At 41.2% G+C, this 21,446-nt stretch overlaps 1 protein-coding gene across 1 annotated transcript; it reads left to right on the forward strand.

The window, feature by feature from the left end:
* The first annotated feature begins 1,705 nt into the window (after positions 1-1,705).
* On the forward strand, positions 1,706-17,191 carry mbd3a (methyl-CpG binding domain protein 3a). Its single transcript, XM_050032499.1, has 7 exons — positions 1,706-1,882; positions 4,660-4,825; positions 7,358-7,495; positions 7,799-7,889; positions 7,985-8,162; positions 13,974-14,132; positions 16,239-17,191. Exons 1-6 carry the CDS (start codon positions 1,869-1,871, stop codon positions 14,125-14,127), a joined length of 741 nt encoding a protein of 246 aa, XP_049888456.1. The 5' UTR covers positions 1,706-1,868; the 3' UTR covers positions 14,128-14,132; positions 16,239-17,191.
* The last annotated feature ends 4,255 nt before the right edge of the window (positions 17,192-21,446 follow it).

Consider the following 21,446-nt stretch of genomic DNA (forward strand, 5'->3'; position numbering starts at 1 on the left):
TTATTGAGTAGGATGGAATTAGAATAAGCAAGTCAGAATATCTTAAATAGTTTGACCTCTAAATATCAACACAACATCTGGATAAATATTATGTTGGCTCAACTAAAAGTTTTTGAGGTCAAAGCAAATCATGTTGGTTGTACTAAACTAATTAACTTAGATTATAAAAGACATAATAATGCCAGAGTTGGAACTACTTTAAAAAATGAATAAAAATTATCACCTCATTTTTTTTAAGTTGAACTAGTAGATTTAGATGTGTATGAATATTAGAGATGCAAATCTTGCGGATATATCCGCGACATCTGCGGATATCCACAATCCGCGGATGGGTGGGCCAATAAAAATTAACATTGTAATTAATTTCGGGTGGATTGCGGGTGGACCGCACACTCCGTAAAACAGGGCACAAGAGGACTTGACTTACTTCAAAGACTTTTATTATTGCAACAGAGCAAACAATATTAGGCTAGAATAATTTTTACATTAGAAATGTGACCACGTTTGAAAGTAGCCTATACTCTTTTAATTGTTTAAGTCAAGAAAATGCGCCTATATGAAAAGCGAATGAGCACAAACAGCTGGACATACTTTAAATTCAGATTCAGATTCAGAATACTTTATTAATCCCCGGGGGGAAATTGTTTTTGTTCCAATGCTCCGTGCAAAGTAGAAATAGAAATACAGCATGAATGGAAACAAGAGATAAAGATGAAGATATAAATAAGATACTAAAATAGACAATGAAATAAATAAAATAAATATTAAAGTAGACATTAAAATAAAATAAAATAAAATAAAATATTAAAGTAGACATTAGAATAAAATAGAATATTAAAGTAGACATTAACATAAAATAAAATATTAAAGTAAACAATAAAGTAAAATAAATAAAAATAGTAAAGTAGACAATCTGAAATATATATAATATACAATGAAATGGTTGTAGCATTATAAATGAAATAAGAATGAGTAATTATATTGTGTGTTTTGTTTTATAAATAGCCAAATGAGTCCGATCATCAGAGGGAGGAGTTGTACAGTTTAATGGCCACAGGTAAGAATGACTTCCTGTGGCGCTCAGTGGTGCATTTAGGAGCAATCAGTCTCTGGCTGAAGGTGCTCCTCAGTTCGACCAGAGCGTTGTGGAGAGGGTGAGAGCCAATAACTTAATGTTTGGCATGGGTTAGGTGCGGGTCTATCCACGCATCTCTAATGTATATGTGTATAAACATAAATATATATGTACGTATATATAAATAGATATGTACATATATGTGTGTATATATATATATATATATATATATATATATATAGGGAGAGAGAGAGAGATTTTGATATATGTTAGTTCAGGTAAAAATAATAAAGTCAGAATATCTTAAATTAAACAATTTGACCTCTAACTAGCAACACAACATTTGGATACATATTATGTTGGTTCAACTTAAAGTTTTTTAGGTCAAAGCAAATCATGTTGGTTGTACTAAACTAATTGACTTAGTCAGATTATAAAAGACATATAACAATGCCAGGGTTGGAACTACTTAAAAATGCATGTTAATTATCACCCTTTTTTTTTTTTAAGTTGAACTAGTAGATTTAGATTTGTGTGTATGTACAGAAATATATAGAAAAACCTGGCGCGGACTATTTTACAGTAGTGTGGCGGATGTGTTCAGCTGATTGTGTGACACGGTTGGCGGAGTGATCTGTAGTGTCGGAGGTCCTGACGGGAGACAGACAGACAGCGGGGATCGATAACAAACAGACTCGGTGGAAAATTATGACTGCAACAAAAGGCAGCTAGCTGGCTACTTATCGTTTCACAAGCCAGAATCAAAGACAAGAAAACCAAGACAGCCGAGAGCATGGAGAGAAAAGGGTGAGACTCTTAAATGTTCCGGCGAAGGAGTTGTTAAAATGAAAGTTTCTCTGCAGGAAATGCACGCATGCATACATGCGTCTTGCACACTTGAACACTTCGCAAACGATCAAGTTATTGTTATTTACTCTTTTGTTTCGTTAGCTCAACGAATGCTTCATATCGTTTTTAGTTCATTAGCTTTGTAAAGTAGCAACTTCGAACAATAGTAATTGATACGCTGGTCCGTTGTCGTTAGCGACGCCGCTAGCTTGATTAGCTAGCTAACTTTCATTGTTTACACACGCTTGATTTGCGGCGCGTTGGGCCCCGACACAGCTCCACTAACACACGGTGTGAAACCCTCAGCTGCGGCTCTGTTAGCTTGTTTTAACTTGTATGTGAAGGACATGCTGCCTCGTGTAGTTCAGTGCTGCATGTAAGTCTCTTATATGACTCACTGTGACCACAGCTTGTACAGGCAGCAGGCTGTTGTGTTACAGTTACAGAGCTGTAGCTCTCAACTCTAAGGCTCCACCTACTCACCTAAAGATCATCACACAGGTGCTTTCACTCACTGTGGATGTTACACCACCTGTGGGCGTGCACACATGTACCTGACACTTCTTACTCCTTGTGATTACACCTGTTAGGGTGGAACAGCTTATACCTTTTGATCATTGTTAGTGATAACATGAAGCTTGGTGACCACATAAAGCTGTGCCCCATCAGCCTGACAGAGGTCATGTATGAGAGCCATAACTGCTTTAAAGGGACAGTTCACCCCAAAATACAAAACATATTTTTCCTCTCACCTGTAGTGCTCTTTATCCGTCTAGATTGTTTTGGTGTGAGTTGCAGAGTGTTGGAGATATCGGCCATAGAGATGTCACGTCTTTAAAATATAATGGAACTAGATGACACTCAGCTTGTGGTGCTCAGAGCGCCAAAAATACATTTGAAAAAAACTCAACAGCAATGTCTCCTTCCAGATATTATGACCCAGTTACTCATGGTAATCCACAGACCTTGTTGTTGTATGCAGAACTGGATGCAGCTAGGAAGCAGGACGCCATTCATTCTTTTGAAAGTTGCTCATACCCCTTTTCCAACTATATGGAACTGGCTCTGTTCCTGTTCCTGTATTGGGAAAAAAAATGCAACTGCATGTTGAATCTCTCCTTGATTTTCGTTATTTTCTAAGTGGAGACTTTTTTTTCATACTTCCATTAACAAAATGATTTCAGGTTTCAATTATGATAACAAAACCAACAATAACCCTCAGTTTTCATTCCTCTTAGGGTCATTCTGACTGATAACAACAGTAATACTGTGATACTGTGGAACTGCAATATTTTCTGAGAAGGTGAAAATCTCATACTGTTGCAACTCTAGATCCTGCACCTAATTTTGAACCGCTGAGAGCATTTTGACCAAAACTAAATCAGTTAGAATCTGAGAAGTTGGTTCCCGGCTCAAACCAAAAATGGCGGGTTTTCCTTGACCTGAAGTAAGAACTGTGACATCAATAGTGGGCGTGTTATATTCTACAGGATGGAAGAGGATGGAGAAGACAAGTGAGAAATCACCACACAAGAGAGTGTGCAGTGGTCTCATTAATAGTTGGTTCAGGCTTATTTTGTTGGGTAAAAACAAGTATCTGTAATAACAGAACGGATGTTTGCAGATAATCAATGTGATCCACAATTTTGCTACTACTGTTTAAATACATTGTACTTTGTGCAACACCCTCTGTTGATGACAGATCCTTAACTACAATGATTCCATGCAAACCTGGTGGGAATGCAGGCTGGTTTGCTAGAAAGCACCAAGGTTAAAAAAAATCCTGAATGGAACCAGTTCAAGAACCAGAGCTTAGTTGCTGCAAAAGGGCCATCAGTGGCTCATGAAGCCAGACACAGTCAACCCAGATGATGGGCACTGTATGCATCCATACAACAAGTGCACTAGAGACTTCTATCGGCAGAACCAGTGATTCCTGTTTAGCGCTCAACTAACTTAAATGGAGATAAAATTATTTAATGGTGTGGCTTCTCTTGACTCTCCAGATGTTATCAGACCAAATGGATCCAATCCGATAGTAAAACAAGTCAATTTGCGGGGGTTGTGCTGCTCAAAAAATGTATCTACATGCCTCTTTTCACAACATAAGTCTTTTTTGGCCCAATGACATCACTTGACGGTGTCGTTCCATTTCTGGCCACTATGAAAATTGGCTTCAAAGCTTGGCATACTTTCCGGGGGCCTGGCTGTGAGCAGTTTCATGTAGGAACTATTTTCTTTCTACCTAACTACACCTGCCAACTGTATCACTGCACAGAAGGAAGCGTGCATCTTCTCATGGACGAGAGGCACCTGACAGAATGAGATGTAAACATTAATGGCATCCTCCTCGGCTGAGCTGTAACGTTAGTTAGCTCAGGGGTGCTAGGCGAGCTAGCAGTGGGCAGAAAATACGTTCTGCGTCAAACTGCTCACAACAAGGTCTGTGGATTATCTTGAGTAACTGGGTCATGATTTTTGGAAAGAGACATTGCTATTGAGTTTTTCAAATGTATTTTTTCTTTGAGCACCTCAAGCTGAGTGCCATCTAGTTCCATTATATTTGAGGGAAGGCAGACATCTTTATAGCTAATACCTCCAACACTCATACTGATACTTTAACAACATATCAAGACAATGCAGAGGAAGAATTTTTGGAGTGAACTGTCCCTTTAATGCCTCAGTTATCGACGAGGTAAATCTTGTGTTGATGAGTTTTCTGTTTTTCCTTCCAGTGTTCCTGTTAAGCGCATTCTCAACAAGCCTCAGATCGTCCGCACTCTGGGCAGCAACCTTCACACAGATGTGAATGCCAGCCACTCCCGGGGTGGATGGTCGCTCCTGACCAAAGTGCAGCGCAGCAGGCACAAGCATCTCTATGACATCAACCATCAGATCAGGGTGAGACTGTGTTTGGTGTTGGTATTTATGAAGCGTAAATGACTGAGCGGTGCTAAAACAGAATGGACGCGGTGCTTTTTCAGTGATCTCTGGACACCAATGCCCATAAAACACATTCACCTCCCCTGAAGGTTAGCATGTTATTGTTTCACATCATTCAATCAAAGCATTTTTAATAAGACTTTCTGACACTGACCAACACAGCAGGAGTCTTTAATATTCAAGTGTTCCAGAGGGATCAGCAGAGGCACATTTGACAGTAATTACAGCCCTGAGTTTATGTGAGTAGGTTTGTGTCTGCTTCGTACATCTTGACAAGGCAGTTTTTCTCCAGCATTCCTCGCAAACCTGCTCCAGCTCAGGTTACACAGGGACCTGCCACACATTTGGATTAATTTAGGCCAGAGGTGTCAAACTCATTTCAGTTCATAGGCCACATACAGGCTGATTTGATCTCAAGTGGGCTGCACCAGTAAAACCATTGCATAATAACCTATAAATAACTGCAGCTCCAAATTTTATCCTTTTCTTTTAGTGTAAAGAACATTCTGGAGGCATCTATGTACTAAACACCCTGAACACCTGATACACATCAAGAAAAATAAGTTCTCACTGTCATTACATGTGCATTTTTCCATATATTTCCACTCCTGTCGTAATGCTGGTGTCACCACACCAAGCATAAGTGGAAGCTATTGAGGAAGCAGGTTAAATTAGTCACTCCATGACACATTTGAAGTGTTGTCCTGAACCCAAAACATAGTGGGAATGATAATCAGTGCGTCCAAAAGGCTCAGTTGTGCCTCATTAAACCATAAAACCTTCTCCCACTTTGTCTCAGAGTCCACGTGCCCTCTGGCAAACACTAGTTAGTGTGTCATGAGACTTTTTTTCCCCCTCTAACAGTGGCTTTCTTTGCAACTGTGCCATACAGTTGAACCAGCCTGGGCAACACTTGACCTATGACCTATATAATAAACATTCAGTAGTTTACTGTAGCGTCAGTGTAGCTTTCTGACACTATCTTATGATAGAATTTTGATGGTAAATATAATGTACAAGGCAGTGAATAAAGGGAGATTTTGGACACATCTAGACTCTTAATCCTCGCAGAGAAACTCTGTAGCTACTTCAGAGTGTTGTTGCCTTCCTCGCTGTTAAACCTCTCCCACAGAAATTGTTTTATGATTGACTGATGACTGCGATACGAGGAAATGTACTTTGTAAAACTGACATCAGTTAAGCCTTTTATCTGCTGTTCAACTTGAGAGAATTCTCCCTCTAAACTGCTCTTGCATCATAATAGTTACACCAGGTTGTTGTAACGTTTACATTGTCTCTTCACACTTTTAAGAATGAAGTAAGGGATGCAACAGTACCGCCTGTTTGGTACTGACAACACTGACATTAACGCAGTCAAACAAATATGTAGATTTGTGCAGTAACCTTCAGTGTTGCCAACTCTCTTCCATTGAAAGTAGGTTCAGTAGCTCCAACAGTCGTCATACGCTCATTCACTTATCAGTGAGGTCATGGTGCATCAATGTAAGCATTAAAATTTGCTGAATTAGATTCAATAGAAACATTTTCTACAGAAAATTTGAATGGCATTAAGAGCTGTGGTGCTTAGTCTATAGTGCGCTACTGTCTCTCACTTCTAAGCCAGAGAGTGAGCGCATCAATGTAACCATAGAAACTCACTTTAACTCCCATGGCGAGCAGTGTCTCGTCTCCTCCTGCCTGCCCCATATCTAATGCATGGTGCAAGAGGAGAGAGGGGGAGAGACCGCACTGATAGAGGAAGAGCCGTGGACTGGGATAACTCAAAGCAGCATGCATAGGAATAATTAAAATATAATGTATTCTCTAATGTTTTCTCTGATGGTCTGAAGAAGTTGCTGAATCTGTCGATAGTTGCTTTTTTAGAAATAAAGTTTCTAAGAGGGTCTGAATTTGAAAAGTCACTAGATATAGCAAGAAAGTTGCCAAGTTGGCAACTCTGGTAACTTCTCACAATCAGTCATTCAGACACCATCTTTTCAACAGCGACCTTCTGGTCATTGCACACACAAAACCAAATTTATTTATCTTTATTTAACCAGGAAATCCCATTGACAGTGAAAATCTCTTGCAAGAGAGACCTGGCCGAGGTAGCAGCCAATCAGAACACATTTAAAATACAACAAATACAACATATAATACAAAAATCCACAATAAAACAACAACTATTCAAACACCGAAGCCTCTCAAGAAAATGAAGCACATGTCTCTGTCACCACGTTCTTTATGATGCCCTTGAACTCATCAGTGGATATAAGTGTTTCTCAAAAATGAGCTCTTCACACAAGGAACCACCAATCATTCACAGACCATCTCAATAAAGAGCTCCTCCTCATTTCCTTGGCCTTTTCCAGATAACTGGCCCATCACAAATGTCACAATGTAACAGTTGTATTTGATTATGAGAGAGAACTGGTCAGAGCTGGTCATCAGAATTTTGGACAGTCAGTCATGTTGTTGTCTCTCCTAAAGGCCAAGCCTGACTTAAACACAACACTACCAGTTCGACAGACGGCATCCATCTTCAAACAACCAGTGACCAAGGTGACAAATCATCCCAACAACAAGGTGAAGACAGACCCGCAGAAGGCTGTGGACCAACCCAAACAAGTAAGTCACAGGGCAGAAAACATGCACAGTTAGACTCTCTATACTTTTCAGGAAACTATAACTCCACCATCAATACAATAGAAAGGCAAGTGAGTAAAAAGAACTTACTGATCCTGTCAGCAGTTGAAATGTTTTGCATAGCTGACCAAGATAAAACCTGATGTTCTGTTATGTCTCTCTGTCTTTGCTGTTATCTAGAAAGTGCTGACAGGTCGTTTAAACCTTGTTCAGTGTCCTTAAAATGATGCATATGTTCAGTTTGTGTGCAGTTGTACCTAAAACTTGGTTTGTGTCAATCTCCAGCTGTTCTGGGAGAGGAAGCTGAGCGGGTTAAATGCGTTTGATATCGCAGACGAGCTGGTGAAAACTATGGACCTTCCCAAAGGCTTACAGGGTGAGTGTAACTGAACAAATATGACAGCTGTCTGTGATTCAAAGCTGGTTTATTGTAGAAGCTTGACTTATGCTTCTCTGCTGTCCTCTGCCCAGGTGTTGGTCCTGCGTGTTCAGATAAAACGTTGCTTTCTGCCATCGCCAGCGCTCTGCACACCAGCCCCGCGCCCGTCACTGGACAGCTCACCGCTGCAGTGGAGAAAAATCCCGGAGTGTGGCTCAACACGACACAGCCTCTCTGCAAAGCCTTCGTAGTGACTGATGATGACATCAGGTAAAGTGTTCCCCACTGCAGGGTTAATCAAATCATGAAAACACTGGAAACTGATAATAGGCTGAATCCATCGCTGGTGGCAAGGTGTCAAATGTTTGCCAACCCATATGTATTTTCCTGAGACTCCTGGTTTCCTCCCAGGGTCACTATTCTCCCGTATTTCCTCTAATTTAAGACAAATTTTCACACCTTTTTTCTTCTTGTTATAACAATCTGTTTCTGGCACTGCACATCGTATATAAGCCAAGCCCTGCGAATCTTAAAGTCTACTTTGACCTCCCAGTTGGCGCTCCCCTTTCTCCCTTCTTTTCACACCCTCCAGGGTTGGAGAGGGGTGCCCATTGGGCCTGCATAAGTCAGACATAGCTACCAGTGGACACCTTGTCTCTATGTGGAAGTCCAATGGGACGCTCTAGCTGGGGTTTGAGGTGTAGCTTGGGGAATGGATGGGGCGCAACTTGCCCTTCTCCGCTGCGGCAGGGTACTCAGCTGTCACCCATTCCACCTTGCTTAAGCGTCTAGGACCCAGGGGTGTGTGGGCCAGAGAGGGGAGGACAGCTGGCTGAGGCCCCTGGTGCGGCCCAAGCCTACAGCTTGGCCTCCCTCCCTCCTCCTCATAGTCTGCTGGAGTTAAAATATGTATTCCTCTTTTTCTTAGGGTGCTGTCACACCTGCCCTGTTTGGTTTGGTTCAGTCAAACTCAAGTTTGTTTGCCCCCTAAGTGTGGTTCGTTTGGGCAGGTGTGAACACAGCAATCGCATGTGGTTCGTTTGGGCAGGTGTGAACACAGCAATCGCACTCAGATGTGCACCAAAACAACCCTGGAGTGCTTTGGTCTGAATCAAGGACTAATTTTGTCCCTGATTCAGACCAAAGCAAGACAACTCTAGGTCTGAAAGCACCCTTATTCTTATTCCAAGATGCTAAATAATAAAATTTGGGAACACTTTTAACCACTGGCTGATGACTGCTAAAATTTACGTCATAATTAACAACAGTGTCAGAGTCTCTCTTCCTTGCAAGCAGCTGAAGCAAAGCTATATGTTTTGTCTATCTCTCCTCTGCTCCATTCAGCACTGGGGACAGTGTAGCACGGTCAGTTGGTCAGAGTGTGTTGGTGTGCATACCCGCACGCTCATCAGTGTTGCCAGTGTCGGTTATATGCAGGGGATGCCAATGTGAAACTATTGTGGGGCAAATTAAATGTAATATTAATTTAGTACTTCTACAGCTAATGACAATGATTATTTAATACATTGATGGGAAAACAACCTAAATATAATTTTGACATTACCAAAGTGGTTACTGGCGATCACTCTGACCATCGTCGACTCCAAGATCGTCTTATAAGCACAACCCTAGTGTACATGTGTTTCCTGCCTGAGACAGAGCTCCCTGCTTTAAATGTGCTGCAGTCAACTTAAATAGCTACCAAGCTGGTATTGAATTTTTGTCACTGCTCCTTCTGTAAAATGTATTTCTGTTAAGACACTGTGAGGAGGAAGCTGTTGTTTTTGGCTTCTTGACACTTTTCACTCCTCTCTGTTGACATATGGATTTCTTCAACACAGTTATTCTACGATAATTTTAAATAAGGATGTCCCGATCAAGTTTTTTTTGCCCCTGATCCGAGTAATTTACCATCTTGCACAATGTTTTTTATCTGTCCTGAGCCAGTACTTCTGTTTTCCTAGATAATACAGCTGCACAGCTCACACTTGAAGTTTATTAAAGTTATTCAAATGAATCCAATAGATATGCCTGACAATTGACATTATTAATTACTTTATTACAAAACTATAAAATAACAAACCCTGTCTGGACTCTCTTTGGCTGTGTTGCTGTCTGGAGGGAATGTTTCTGTCCCTTTTAAGAGAGTATTCTCCAGTGCTTGTTGCCTCTGTGCAGCCTTTACCTGAGTTAGCCTACCTGAAGGAAACATATTCCGCAGAGTGTTTATTTTGTCGTCTGGATTAGGCTACATTAATAAATGACTTCTATTGGCTGTTTGCTCGAGTAGCTAGCTAAGTATAGCCAGTCCTGAGCAGGTAAAAAAATGCCTCAATCAGCCCCCGTACTGAACTCTAAGATCAGACTGAGCCTTCCTCACTTATAAAACTGTTATTAGTCTCATAGTGTTTTGATGCCTCACCTACGTGTCAGCTGAAAATTATTCTGTAAATGAGACAAAAGTACACGTACATAATACATTGTAGTTAAATGTTGAGACTTACTTACTCTGCTGTGTTTGTGTAGTAGGGTTGGAGTGGTGTAAAAATGTTCAAAGCGGTTTGACTCTAAGCTGAACAGCGACTTTATCGGTGTACCGAATTTTACCACTAGAGGCCCGTTTCCACCACAGGAACTTCGGGGTAAATTTACGGGGCTGGGGCCGTTGGTGCGTGTCTCCACCGCAGGAACCACCCCCGAAGGACAGAGTTCCAGAGCTTTTACAGGGGCTAAACAAGTCCCTGCCCCCTGTAGGTACTCAGAACAGCCCCGAAAAACTCCTGGCTGGGGCTTGGGGGTTACTTGGTGCTGATTGGATATACTCAAGGCAGAATGTGACGTCAACAGAAAGCAACAAAATAGCCGGCATTTTTAAAACTCGGCAGACGAGAGTTAGCTTGTTCATAGCTTCCACGGCCATGTAAACAAACTCAAGAACTGGTCCGTGAAAAACATATTTTTTCCAGCGGATATCTTAGTTACAACACGATTGAGCTAGCAAAGCAGTTTTGTGTTGCGATGTGTGGTATTTATTCAGTTTTGGGAAATCACGATGTCTAGAAAGCATCAGTGGCTGCAGCTGACAGGGACAGCTAACAGCAGCAGCAAAGCTAACATCAGGACGTCATCTGTTAAAAGCCTCCCGTTGTCGGAAACGACATGAAACTACTCCAGTTAGCTCAATCATGTTGTAACTAAGACATCCGCTGAAAAAATATTTTTTTCACGGGCTACTTTGTGAGTTTAGTGAGTTATTACAGACACCGCTATCGGCTAACAGCTAACAGCGTCCCTTTGTCGCCCCGGTCAAAATGGTCGCGCAACGATTACATCACATCCAGAGCCCGGTAACTTTACAGGAACCTTCCTCCTACTCCGCTCTGTCAGTGGAGACCATCTCAGTGGAGACCATATATAGACTGTGGTGGAGACACGGCGGTTGAGAGGGCTGAGCGAGAGGACGTTCCTGTAGTTGTTCCTGCCCCCCAAATAGTACCAGGAACTTCTTCAGTGGAAACGGGCCTTAGGTGTCTCACTTGACTCAGCAGCCGCTTCAGAGTAGAAAATAAAGAGACTCGGCTCTGTTACCACCTCCGCTGTCGGTGTCCTGCCTCGGCTCGGCACTAAGTCCTCTCAGTCCTCTCAGACACTGGCAGCGGCCACGTTAGTCCGTTTATAAACAAAAATAATATTTAAATCACGTTGTCTTATTGTGTGTAACTAATGCAGTACAAATGGATTTATCACCGTGATGCTGTCGGTGTAGGCGTAGCAACTCCAGCTCACCTGCTTGATGATGCTACAGTCTGCTGGAATGGCTACTATGACACCCAGAAGCAAGATGGTGTCAGGGAGCGCTTCTCTCAAACCATCAAGCACATGCTACGATGGTTGGAACAAAGTCAGTCATCCTTTACTCTTTGCCTTTTGTTCCTGCTGTCTGTACATTTTTCTCTTTCTTGTGCTGTGACGCCGGCGGCACAAGTTGCTGATAGACAACTTTTTAATTTTTCAGAACGTGCCATCAAGACAAATGCAGGTTCAGCCTGTTTGCATTTAAATCAGATCGGTTTAAACTCGTACGTACATCAGACCAGACCGGTAAAACTGGAAATCGACTCGACTCTAGATGTAAAACCTATTGTTAGTTTTTAATAATCATGTTAAGTTTTTGAACACTTGTAATTGGTGTTACGTATAGAGTGTACATGTGTCTTCTGCCTGAGACAGAGCACCCTGCTTCAAATGTGCTGTAGTCAACTTAAATAGCTACCAAGCTGGTATTGAGTTTTTGTCACTGCTTCTACTGTAAAGTGTATTTCTGTTCGAACACTGTGAGGAGGAAGCTGCTGTCTTCTACATCTCAGTGCTTTTCACTCATAGCTGTCAGCATGTAGATTTCGTCAACACAGTTATCATTTATTCTAAGATACTTTTAAAACTGTTAATAGTCTCCCGATGTTTCACCTACGTCTGCTTTATGATAGGTTACACAATACACTGTGTTCTGTAGTTAAGTGTTGAGACTGACTCACTCTGCTGTGTTTGTTTAGTGCAGGGGTGTCCAAACGTTTTTGAGCGGGGGTCAGATTAGATCATGTGAAAAATACCTGGCGGCAGCTGCTTCACACATCAAATGGGTTACTAAAAAATAGAAATCACAAACGAGACAAATGCGACTGTTCCTCCTGCAATAACAATGTATTCAACTTTCCACAGCAGCAGTCCTCACCGTCGACTTTACGCTTTCTTGCTATGGCCATGTCTGCTACCTGTCAGGAAATGTCCGCTGTTTGCTAACCATTCCTGTGCTTGTTTACCATCTGTTTATGAAAACATGAGTTCTGCGGAGTTCCTACTTGATGCATTTCTACAAACTGTATGAAGGGAAAAAATGCAAAGTGATCTTGCTTGATTAACCAGTATTGTGTGGTGGGCCACATATAGTATATTTTAAAAGTCAAGCCAAAGGCTGTTTAAAATCAGTCCGCAGGCTTTAATTGGCTCCTGGGCTGGACTTTTGACATTCTCGGTGTAGTGCATTTTACTCCACCAGTGAGGTGAATATGCTGTTGGGGCAGGGAGATCAAGAATCCCCAGTTAAGCCCCGGGTTCCCATGGATCCTTAAAAATATTTAAAAGGCTTTGAAATACATAATTCAAAAATAAGGCCTTAATTGGTATTAAAATGTCTTATTGCAATATTTCAAAAGTCTTAAAAATGCTAAGACATGGGAAGAAGGGTTTTATGAATCATTGTTCTTTGGATTTTTTACTGTAAAATGCTGTCAGAATCTATTTTTTCCATCTTTTTTCATTTTTATTTTCCCTAAATGCCTCTCACATTAACGTCACCACATCAGGATAGTAAAACCAGCAACACTCATATTTTGTTTCTGTCAGGGATACTCAGAGCAGAGGATCCACTGTCTGCTAGCTAACCATCACTGTACTCTGGACGACACAGGGAATTCAAAATTCAATGAAAACTGGAGATTTAACCAAGATGTTGCGGCATGTCTAAAACCAGTAGAAGGTAATGAATACAAGGCTCGACGTATTTTATGCAAGAAAGTTTTTCAAATTGCACAGTGGGAATCGAGACAAAGTGAGAAACACAGAATCGCCAGCAAATTCACCAACAAACTGCAGGTATTTCCCAGTTATGTGCAACCAATTCAAGTGGCATTACAAAAAGTCTTAAATGTAACTCGTCTTAAGCTGCAGGAACCCTGAGTGAGCCGCACTGTGTTGCTCATCTTATACTGAGTAATCTCACTCTCCATTGTGCACATAGTCTAACTGAATGAATGACTGTGGCAGATTCTGATACGTTACACAACAGCTACTGTACTGATGCTTTCCCTTGTTGATGCTGAGAGCCTGTGGAGCTCAGTGTGTGATGAGCACAGAGACGAGATCAGGGGGACAGTCACTTCACTCATGCCAGATCTGTACGGGCTGAGACTGCACTACACGTTACAGCTTCTGTGAAATCCTCTTTGTCGTCATCATCAAATATTTTCCATGAAAGGTTTGTTTTCATCAGTGTTTTATTTTTTCCTTGTCTGTGCGTCTCAGGAAGCAGGAAGACCTGGTGCAGAATGTGAGGAGGCGGCTGGAGGAAGCCCTCACAGCTGATATGTTGGCTCATATAGAGGACACCGCTGCAGACGCAGCAGCAGCCAACAAAGTGGAGGAGAAGGTTGAGCAGGTGGAGAAGGAGGAATTATAGCCAAGGTACACAAAACTGCAGCACTGGTTCCACTCAGTCATTTTCTACTGGTTCATCATTCACTACCCTTTGATTGTCTTACATAGTTATGAACTGCGGCACATGTGATGCAGGCCTAACACCAAATGACTTTTAAAGCAGTATCGTTTTTATAGAGTTGTCAATTGTTCGGTGTAAGGGAGATCATAAAACTCAGTCCGAGCTGTCTTAAGTCAGTCTTTTTCTTGTCTCGACGTTCCGACAAATTTAAACATGTTTAATATTATCCTAAGTTTTTAGTCTTGGCTCATGCAAATACTGGAATTCAATGGCGTGAACATTTTCAACAACCAATAGCTGAGCTCCAAACAAGGAGCAGCAAACCAGGTAGACCGTTAAAATGGAGGGGACGTCAAGGAGGCGCAAGAGCGTGAACAAATCCAGATCGTCTTTAACTGTGAAAAGGAGGAGAAACTGGTGGAGTGTTTAATTCAGTGTGTATCTGATGCACCAGTCGGTGCTGTTTTTATTGAAAAATCTTATTTTTGAAGCAGTTTGCCTCTCATTCCCACTGTCTCCTCCCACTTAAGTAGCGCAGCCAACCAATGGGGGCTGGCAGTGAGTTGAGGCAACAAATCCAAAATGTTAAGTTTGTATGCGAATACAGTTGTATTGATGCTGCATTGACAAGTACACTGTCGACATATGACACCTTTTACCTCCTGTTTCTAGAGTTACGTGTTTTTGTAGACACATCAGGAATTAATGTGTTGCTAAAGCGAGTTGGGTTCAATATTTTGGGGCTGGGTTATAATTTAAAAAAGAATCTAGTTGTAGACTTGCAAATAGTGACCCTGCAAGATCCCACTCTGTTAACAGGCGTGCGGGGTATAAAAGATTCTGATCTGCCTCCCAGCAAGTGTTAAGATGGTATCTAGCCTTACTAGAAGGTTTTGCAGGTTTTGTACCTCCAGGTGAGAGCGTAACAGAGATCGACATGACATGTTTGAAGAGTGACGGATGGCTTATCAGCTGTTTATGACTGCAAAGACTGACAAGATTTGCTGCAGCTATGTAACTCCCAGCAGCAGCAATGAAGTGGAAATGCAAATAGCGGACACGCGCCTGTCAGTTTAGAATGATTCTGATTCACTAATGTATGCACAGTGGTAAGAACAAAATTGGCCATTCCACTGCGTCATGAATCCGAGGGTAATTTTGAACGCACACTTACTTTGTGGTCAAAGTAAGAACATTTCTCCGCACATATTAGTGAATGAGGCCCCGTGTCTTCAGATGTGAGCGGGTGTCAGATTTAAAGGTCTAATGTGGAGGATTTAGTGGCATCCAGCAGTGAGGTTGCAAAACTGAAACTTCTCCCATGTGCCAAGCGTGTAGGAGAACTATGGTGGCTGAAAACACAAGCGGCCCTGTTTAAACCAAGTGTTTGATTTTTCTTTTCTGGGATACTGTAAAAACAACATGGTGGACTCCATGGAAGAAGATATATAAAGAGAACTGGGGCTGTTCGTTCCTATAGAAGTTGCTCTGTAGCGCATGAAGCCAAAATGGTCAAATTGCTGCGAATTAAATCACCCAAATGATCGGCACTGCTTCCGCACAGTGTCTAGCAGGCGCATTAGAGACTTCCACTGACCATGCTATTATCGGTTTAGCGCTCCGTTAACTTGAATGAGAATAAAATAATTTAATCATGACGCTCTGCTAGGCTTGACAAATATTATCGGGGCAAATAGATAAAATTCTGGTGGTGAACTGATTCATTTCAAGATCGTGATGCTCAAAAGTGTATCCACTGATTTTCACACATCTCTTACGCCATTTAAGTCAATGGGAAAAGGTGTTTGGGGGCTGTGGGGCATCATGTGATGGATGTAACAACACTGTTAGGCCATTGCAAAAATTGGCACACTTCCTGGGAGCCTGTACAAGGACCTGCTCAGTATGTAGATATGAACTGCTCATTCCAAGTTTACAAAAACACGATTCTTATTGTTATTGTTTTCAATATAATACACAATTCCTGCCAATAGATGCCTCTAAATACTACACACTTGATCTTAAAGTCTCTTCAGAGTCTTCTAACATGTCTCTTCCCGTCTCTCCCACAGGTTTGTTTGACATGAAGTTTGCAGGTAAACTCCTCAGTTTCAAATAATTGGCTTCATGAAGATTTTTGTACACTTTCACCAGAGATAGACCCTACATGCAGACACTCTGCAGCTTCTGTTTACCCACTCAAAGACTGTTTTCTTTTATTTGTCTATTTTTTTTTTTACATGTGACGATGTAATCCTGAAAGGGTGCTTTGGGTTCTCAGTTTGTTTTTACCTTTACTATACTAATGTATGCCGACTTTCTTTAGACTCTATGCTGTTTAGTGTTTTCAGGAAACAATGACATCACCATTTCGCCATTGACACAATAGGGAGTCAAAGGAAATTACTGTTCCTACGGCAGTTTATGGATGATGCTCTATACAATGCAGTGTTACATTTAACAGCTGTTCAAGCTCAAAGTTAAAACACAAACCTGTTGCGCGTGTGTGTGTGTGTGTGTGTGTGTGTGTGTGTGTGTGTGTGTGTGTGTGTGTGTGTGTGTGTGTGTGTGTTGAATGTATCAGTTCATGTTGACGTCTTAAAGTGTGTTTCTTTTTAACATGTTGCTCTTTTATATTTTACTCTGGCACTGTAGGTAGTGTGTTCATGTTCGGAAGCATAGAAACGGTGCAGTATGTTTACATGCACGCAGCACGCTGAGGCTGTGAATATAAAAATTTAGTTTGATTACAGGTTTAACAGTTCAACGCAGTGTTACTTCTCACCATATCCTGAGTGTACATGGTTTAGAAGTTTAACGCTCGGTATTCATTTGAAAGAATGATCAGTACTGCTTCAACAGCTACATTTGAGTTTAAACATTAACAGAAAAGGTGCGTACCCTCAGAAGATTCAGACACAACACTGATGTACCTCATAACAAGATGTACTGTACCTCATTACAAGATTCATTATTTGTCTCTGTACCACTGTGTCACTGTCAAATAAATGCAGCTCTTTCATGACTGACGTTTTTTGCTTGGTCGTTATTTAGAACTCCAGGAGGTTTTATGGTCCTTTCTTCTTTAAAGGACAGATTCACATTGTTCAAGTCTATCTTAAAACAATACTCACATGCCTGTATGTATATTGATGTTACTAGTCCCTGTAATGATTCCTGCTTTCCAAAATCCACAGCAGGGCTGCAACTAACGATTATTTTCATTATTGACTTATCTGATTATTGACTAGCCGATTATTTTCACGATTATTGTGTAGTCTATAAAATGTCAAACATTGTGAAAAATGCCAGAACCCAAAGTGACTTCTTCAATTTGTCTCTTTTATCCAATGAACAATCCAAAACCCAAAAACCCAACTCTTCATTTACTGTCATAAATGACAAAGAAAGGCAGTGAATTCTCACGTTTAAGAAGCTTGAGCCGTCAATTTTTTAAAAGTTTTGCTTGAAAAATGACAAACGATTGATTATCAAAATGGTCGGCTATTCATTTTCTTTCAGTTAACTAATCTATTAGTGTGACTCACCAGATGTCGACTGTGGCTATGAGCCTGACATTCGGCCACTGATTTCAGCCGGCATTCTCCCGTCCTTCCACTATCGCGCATTACCAAGTCCGCTTCGCCAAGGGAAACAGCCTTCAAGCTAACTATTTACACGCTGGAAATGGCACGTCTTGACGAGTTGGGATCGTCCAGTAAGACTTACCGGATTATTCTTCAGGTTAGATCTACAACGAATAAAAACAACATGCCCAGATGTTGATCTGTTTTCTGACACGACCAGTCGGAGTTGATTTGCCACATCTTTTGACTCTCCAACGTACTGATCATTGGACTCTTCAAGAGCCTCTGTGATATTGTCGTAATAACATTTTGCTAGACCCACGTACAGCCAGCGGATTGTCTGTTTTTTACTGGGTCCAGTGAGCTCCTCCAGAGCTGAAGTATCGTCAGGCGTCACCTCTAGGGCATCGATTATCCATCCATCCATCCACCTATCCAGGAGCAGCAGGCCAAGCAAAGCACCCCAGACGTCCCTCTCCCCAGCAACGCTTTCCAGCTCCTTCTGGGGGCGTTGTCAGGCCAGATGAGGTATCTAATCCCTCCAGCGTGTTCTGGGTCTGCGCCGGGGCCTCCTACCAGTGGGACGTACCTGGAACACCTCAAACGGGAGGTGCCCAGGAGACATCCTGATCAGATGCCCGAATCACCTCAGCTGACCCCTTTCAACGTGAAGTAGCAGCGGCTCTACTCCAGGCTCCCTCAGGATGTAGACAGTACTCCCCAATGGCAGTGCCCCCCAGCAGGATGATGCACCATGCCACACTGCAAACATGGCTCAGGAATGGCCCAAGGACTTTGACAAAGACCTCAAAGTGTCAACCTGGCCTCCAAATTCCCCAGATCCCAATCTGAATGAGCATCTGTGGCACGTGCCATTAACCCACTTCACAACCCACTGGACTAAATGGATCTGCCGCCAACGCACTGGTGCCAGACGCTGCAGGACGCTCCCAGAGATCCTGTGTCCATGCCTCGACAGGTCGGAGCCAAGTCCGATCCAAGGAGGCCCCACCTTGGATTAGGGGTACATCTGGGGTACCGGCACATCACAAGAATCCTTGAGCAGATTGGGACCTGGGAAATTTAGAAGCCAGGTCGACACCTTGAGCTTTTTGTCACGCTCCACAAGCCATTTCTAAACTGTGTGTGGAAACACAAAGAGGGAGTATGGTACTAAAGACAAACATTTCAGGAGGAGATCTCTCCACAGCCAGTATGGACACGGGGAGTGATTACAGTGATCAATAACTCCACACCACCACACTGTAGGTGAGCTTTGATCTAAGATAAACTTTAAAAACATGTGAACCTTTAATTTGTTCCTCTCAACTTATGGTGCAACAAGAGGCGATGCCTTGAATATTTCTTCTCCACAATAAATATATATTTTTTAATGTTCAGTGCTGTAAAACAGCCTTTTACATTCATATAATACAGAACATAACAAAATTGCTGCACTGATACAGAACAGAGGGAGAAGAACGCTCCTCATTGGTTAATAAATGTTTATCTGGAGTATAGTAATTGAAATAAATGCAAAATGTGACAAGTATTAAAAAGAAAATTAAAATTATACAATCTCAGAAACTGCGTTATTCACAGAAATGTATTCATCCACTTGATCCTTAACAATTGTCTCCGTATATTCTCAAATGTCTGCTGTTGAGCCGTTAATATATGAGTTATCTTTTGTAATGGAAGGCTTGATAACATCCATCTTATCCCCTGAGAAGTGTTTGGTCTGTGAATGTTTTTCCATAAACTTACTTTACATTTTATGACTTGAAGCAAGCTGAGGTCTTTAAATGCTCCTTCATTTTACTATAGTTATGTTTCTCTGAATAAAAGAACAGAACAGACTCAAGTGACACTTTTTTTAAATAACCCTCTCATTTATAACTCTTAACTCTTCCCAGAACCTTTTAATCTTTCTGCATCAACAAACACAGTGAATCAATGTTGCCTTGAATGTTTTGAAATGTTTACATGCTTTGAAATGAACCCATCGCCCTCCATTATTTATTATTAATTTTATTTAATCCAACTCTGGGGAAATTCACACGTTACAGCAGCTCAAGAGTCAGAAGCAAGAAAGAAAACAAAATTAAAAATGCACAATTAAAACACAAAAAGGCAAGAAAAAAAATGAATAATAAAATACAGTGCAGGGAGAGGCAAAAACCCAGAGGGCTCATTTGAAGCCTCCACCTAATAACACTTTCACAAAATTATTAAGAACTCAAAAGCACAGAACGATAACGAACAATACATAAAATAATACAAGTGATAACACACTACTAATAGCAAAATATGTTCGAATGCAGCAATAAGAAAACAGCAATGATGAAGATGTAAATTAGATAACATAAAATTAAAAAATAACATCTATATACACCACACACCTTCTAATTGTACACACACTGTATGTTCATGATTAATAGTGGCACAGGATAACTGAAGCACACATGGTGTGTGTAATGTATTTAATATGAATATATAGAGCCATAGGCCATATCGTCCTGCAAACCCTGACTGCCTACGGTTCCTAAGTGCTGACAGGATGAGGAAACGATCTTCTTGGGGTGCCGTCTTCTTGGGACGCCCACTTTGCGGCCTGTCTCTGACATCCCCCATTATATGGAACTTGGCCTTCAGTTTGCAGAGGGTACCAGGGCTCACTCCAAATAATGCCGCAACTTGGTTTTGCAGAACATCAGCTTGAAGTTGCCCTATCGCACGGGCCCTATCCAGATCAGTCAAAGTGGCGTGCCGATTCTTGGAGCAGACACCAACTGACCACTGTAGCAGGGCCCGTGCTCACAGGTACCTGGGGGTACCAGAAGCTCAAAACAAGAGTCAATAGCAACATCAAAAAAAAAAAAAAACGAAAAAAAAGCTGTTCGGCATAGGCAGAGAAGACAACCCACATTTCTCATTTTATTTATTTAGAGGACAGTGCACATTAATGAACATTGCTGTAAATGTGCTGGTGTTAGCCAAAGGCTAATTTTCAACTGTAGTCCTCCGGCATGATGTTAAAAACACCTCAGGCCATTAAAAAACACAAAAACAGGAACACAGAAGTCATAAAATATAAAACAACAAATAAACAAAAACAGGAACACTCACATACTCAGCTCTGCTGCTCATCCCACAAATTCATGTTCCGTACAAATGTGGCACTATTTAAAAGGGAAATAAACAGGCTTTCCAACAGTATAAGATTTATTGCCAAGAAGCATTGTTACAACAAAGAAATAATCTACTAAACACAAATGTCCTTACTTTTTGTGCTTAGTTTAGAAATAATCAGGGGTGGGGAAAACAGGTATAGCGTAGTATCGCGATATTTTGCGTGGCAATATTGTACCAATATATATAAAGCCCAATATCACAAATCACAATTTGCTTCAGAGGGCTTTACACGACAGGGAAAAATTATGAATATTGAAATTATGAATTTAGCTAGAATAGGAAAATAAGTTGCTTTTTCAGTCCACTAGATACATTATATTATTTAACTTTTTTGTCTTATTACTGTTTTTATTGCTGTTTATATATAATTCTTGATGTCTTATAGACTTATATATATATATATATATACTTACTGATATATTTGTATACTTCCAGCCCATTTAAAATGAACTCAATCAATTTCCCTGAATAAAGGATGGTTGTTGTTGATGATGATAT

The sequence above is a fragment of the Epinephelus moara genome, chromosome 21 (assembly GCF_006386435.1).
Source record: "Epinephelus moara isolate mb chromosome 21, YSFRI_EMoa_1.0, whole genome shotgun sequence".
In the NCBI taxonomy this organism is placed as follows: domain Eukaryota; kingdom Metazoa; phylum Chordata; class Actinopteri; order Perciformes; family Serranidae; genus Epinephelus; species Epinephelus moara.

What these genes read in the sequence shown, in the direction of transcription:
- mbd3a (XM_050032499.1), top strand. An exon ending in ACATCAACCATCAGATCAGG is followed by an intron (nt 4,826 to 7,357) that starts GTGAGACTGTGT and finishes TCTCTCCTAAAG; the next exon opens with GCCAAGCCTGACTTAAACAC. An exon ending in GTGACTGATGATGACATCAG is followed by an intron (nt 8,163 to 13,973) that starts GTAAAGTGTTCC and finishes TGTGCGTCTCAG; the next exon opens with GAAGCAGGAAGACCTGGTGC.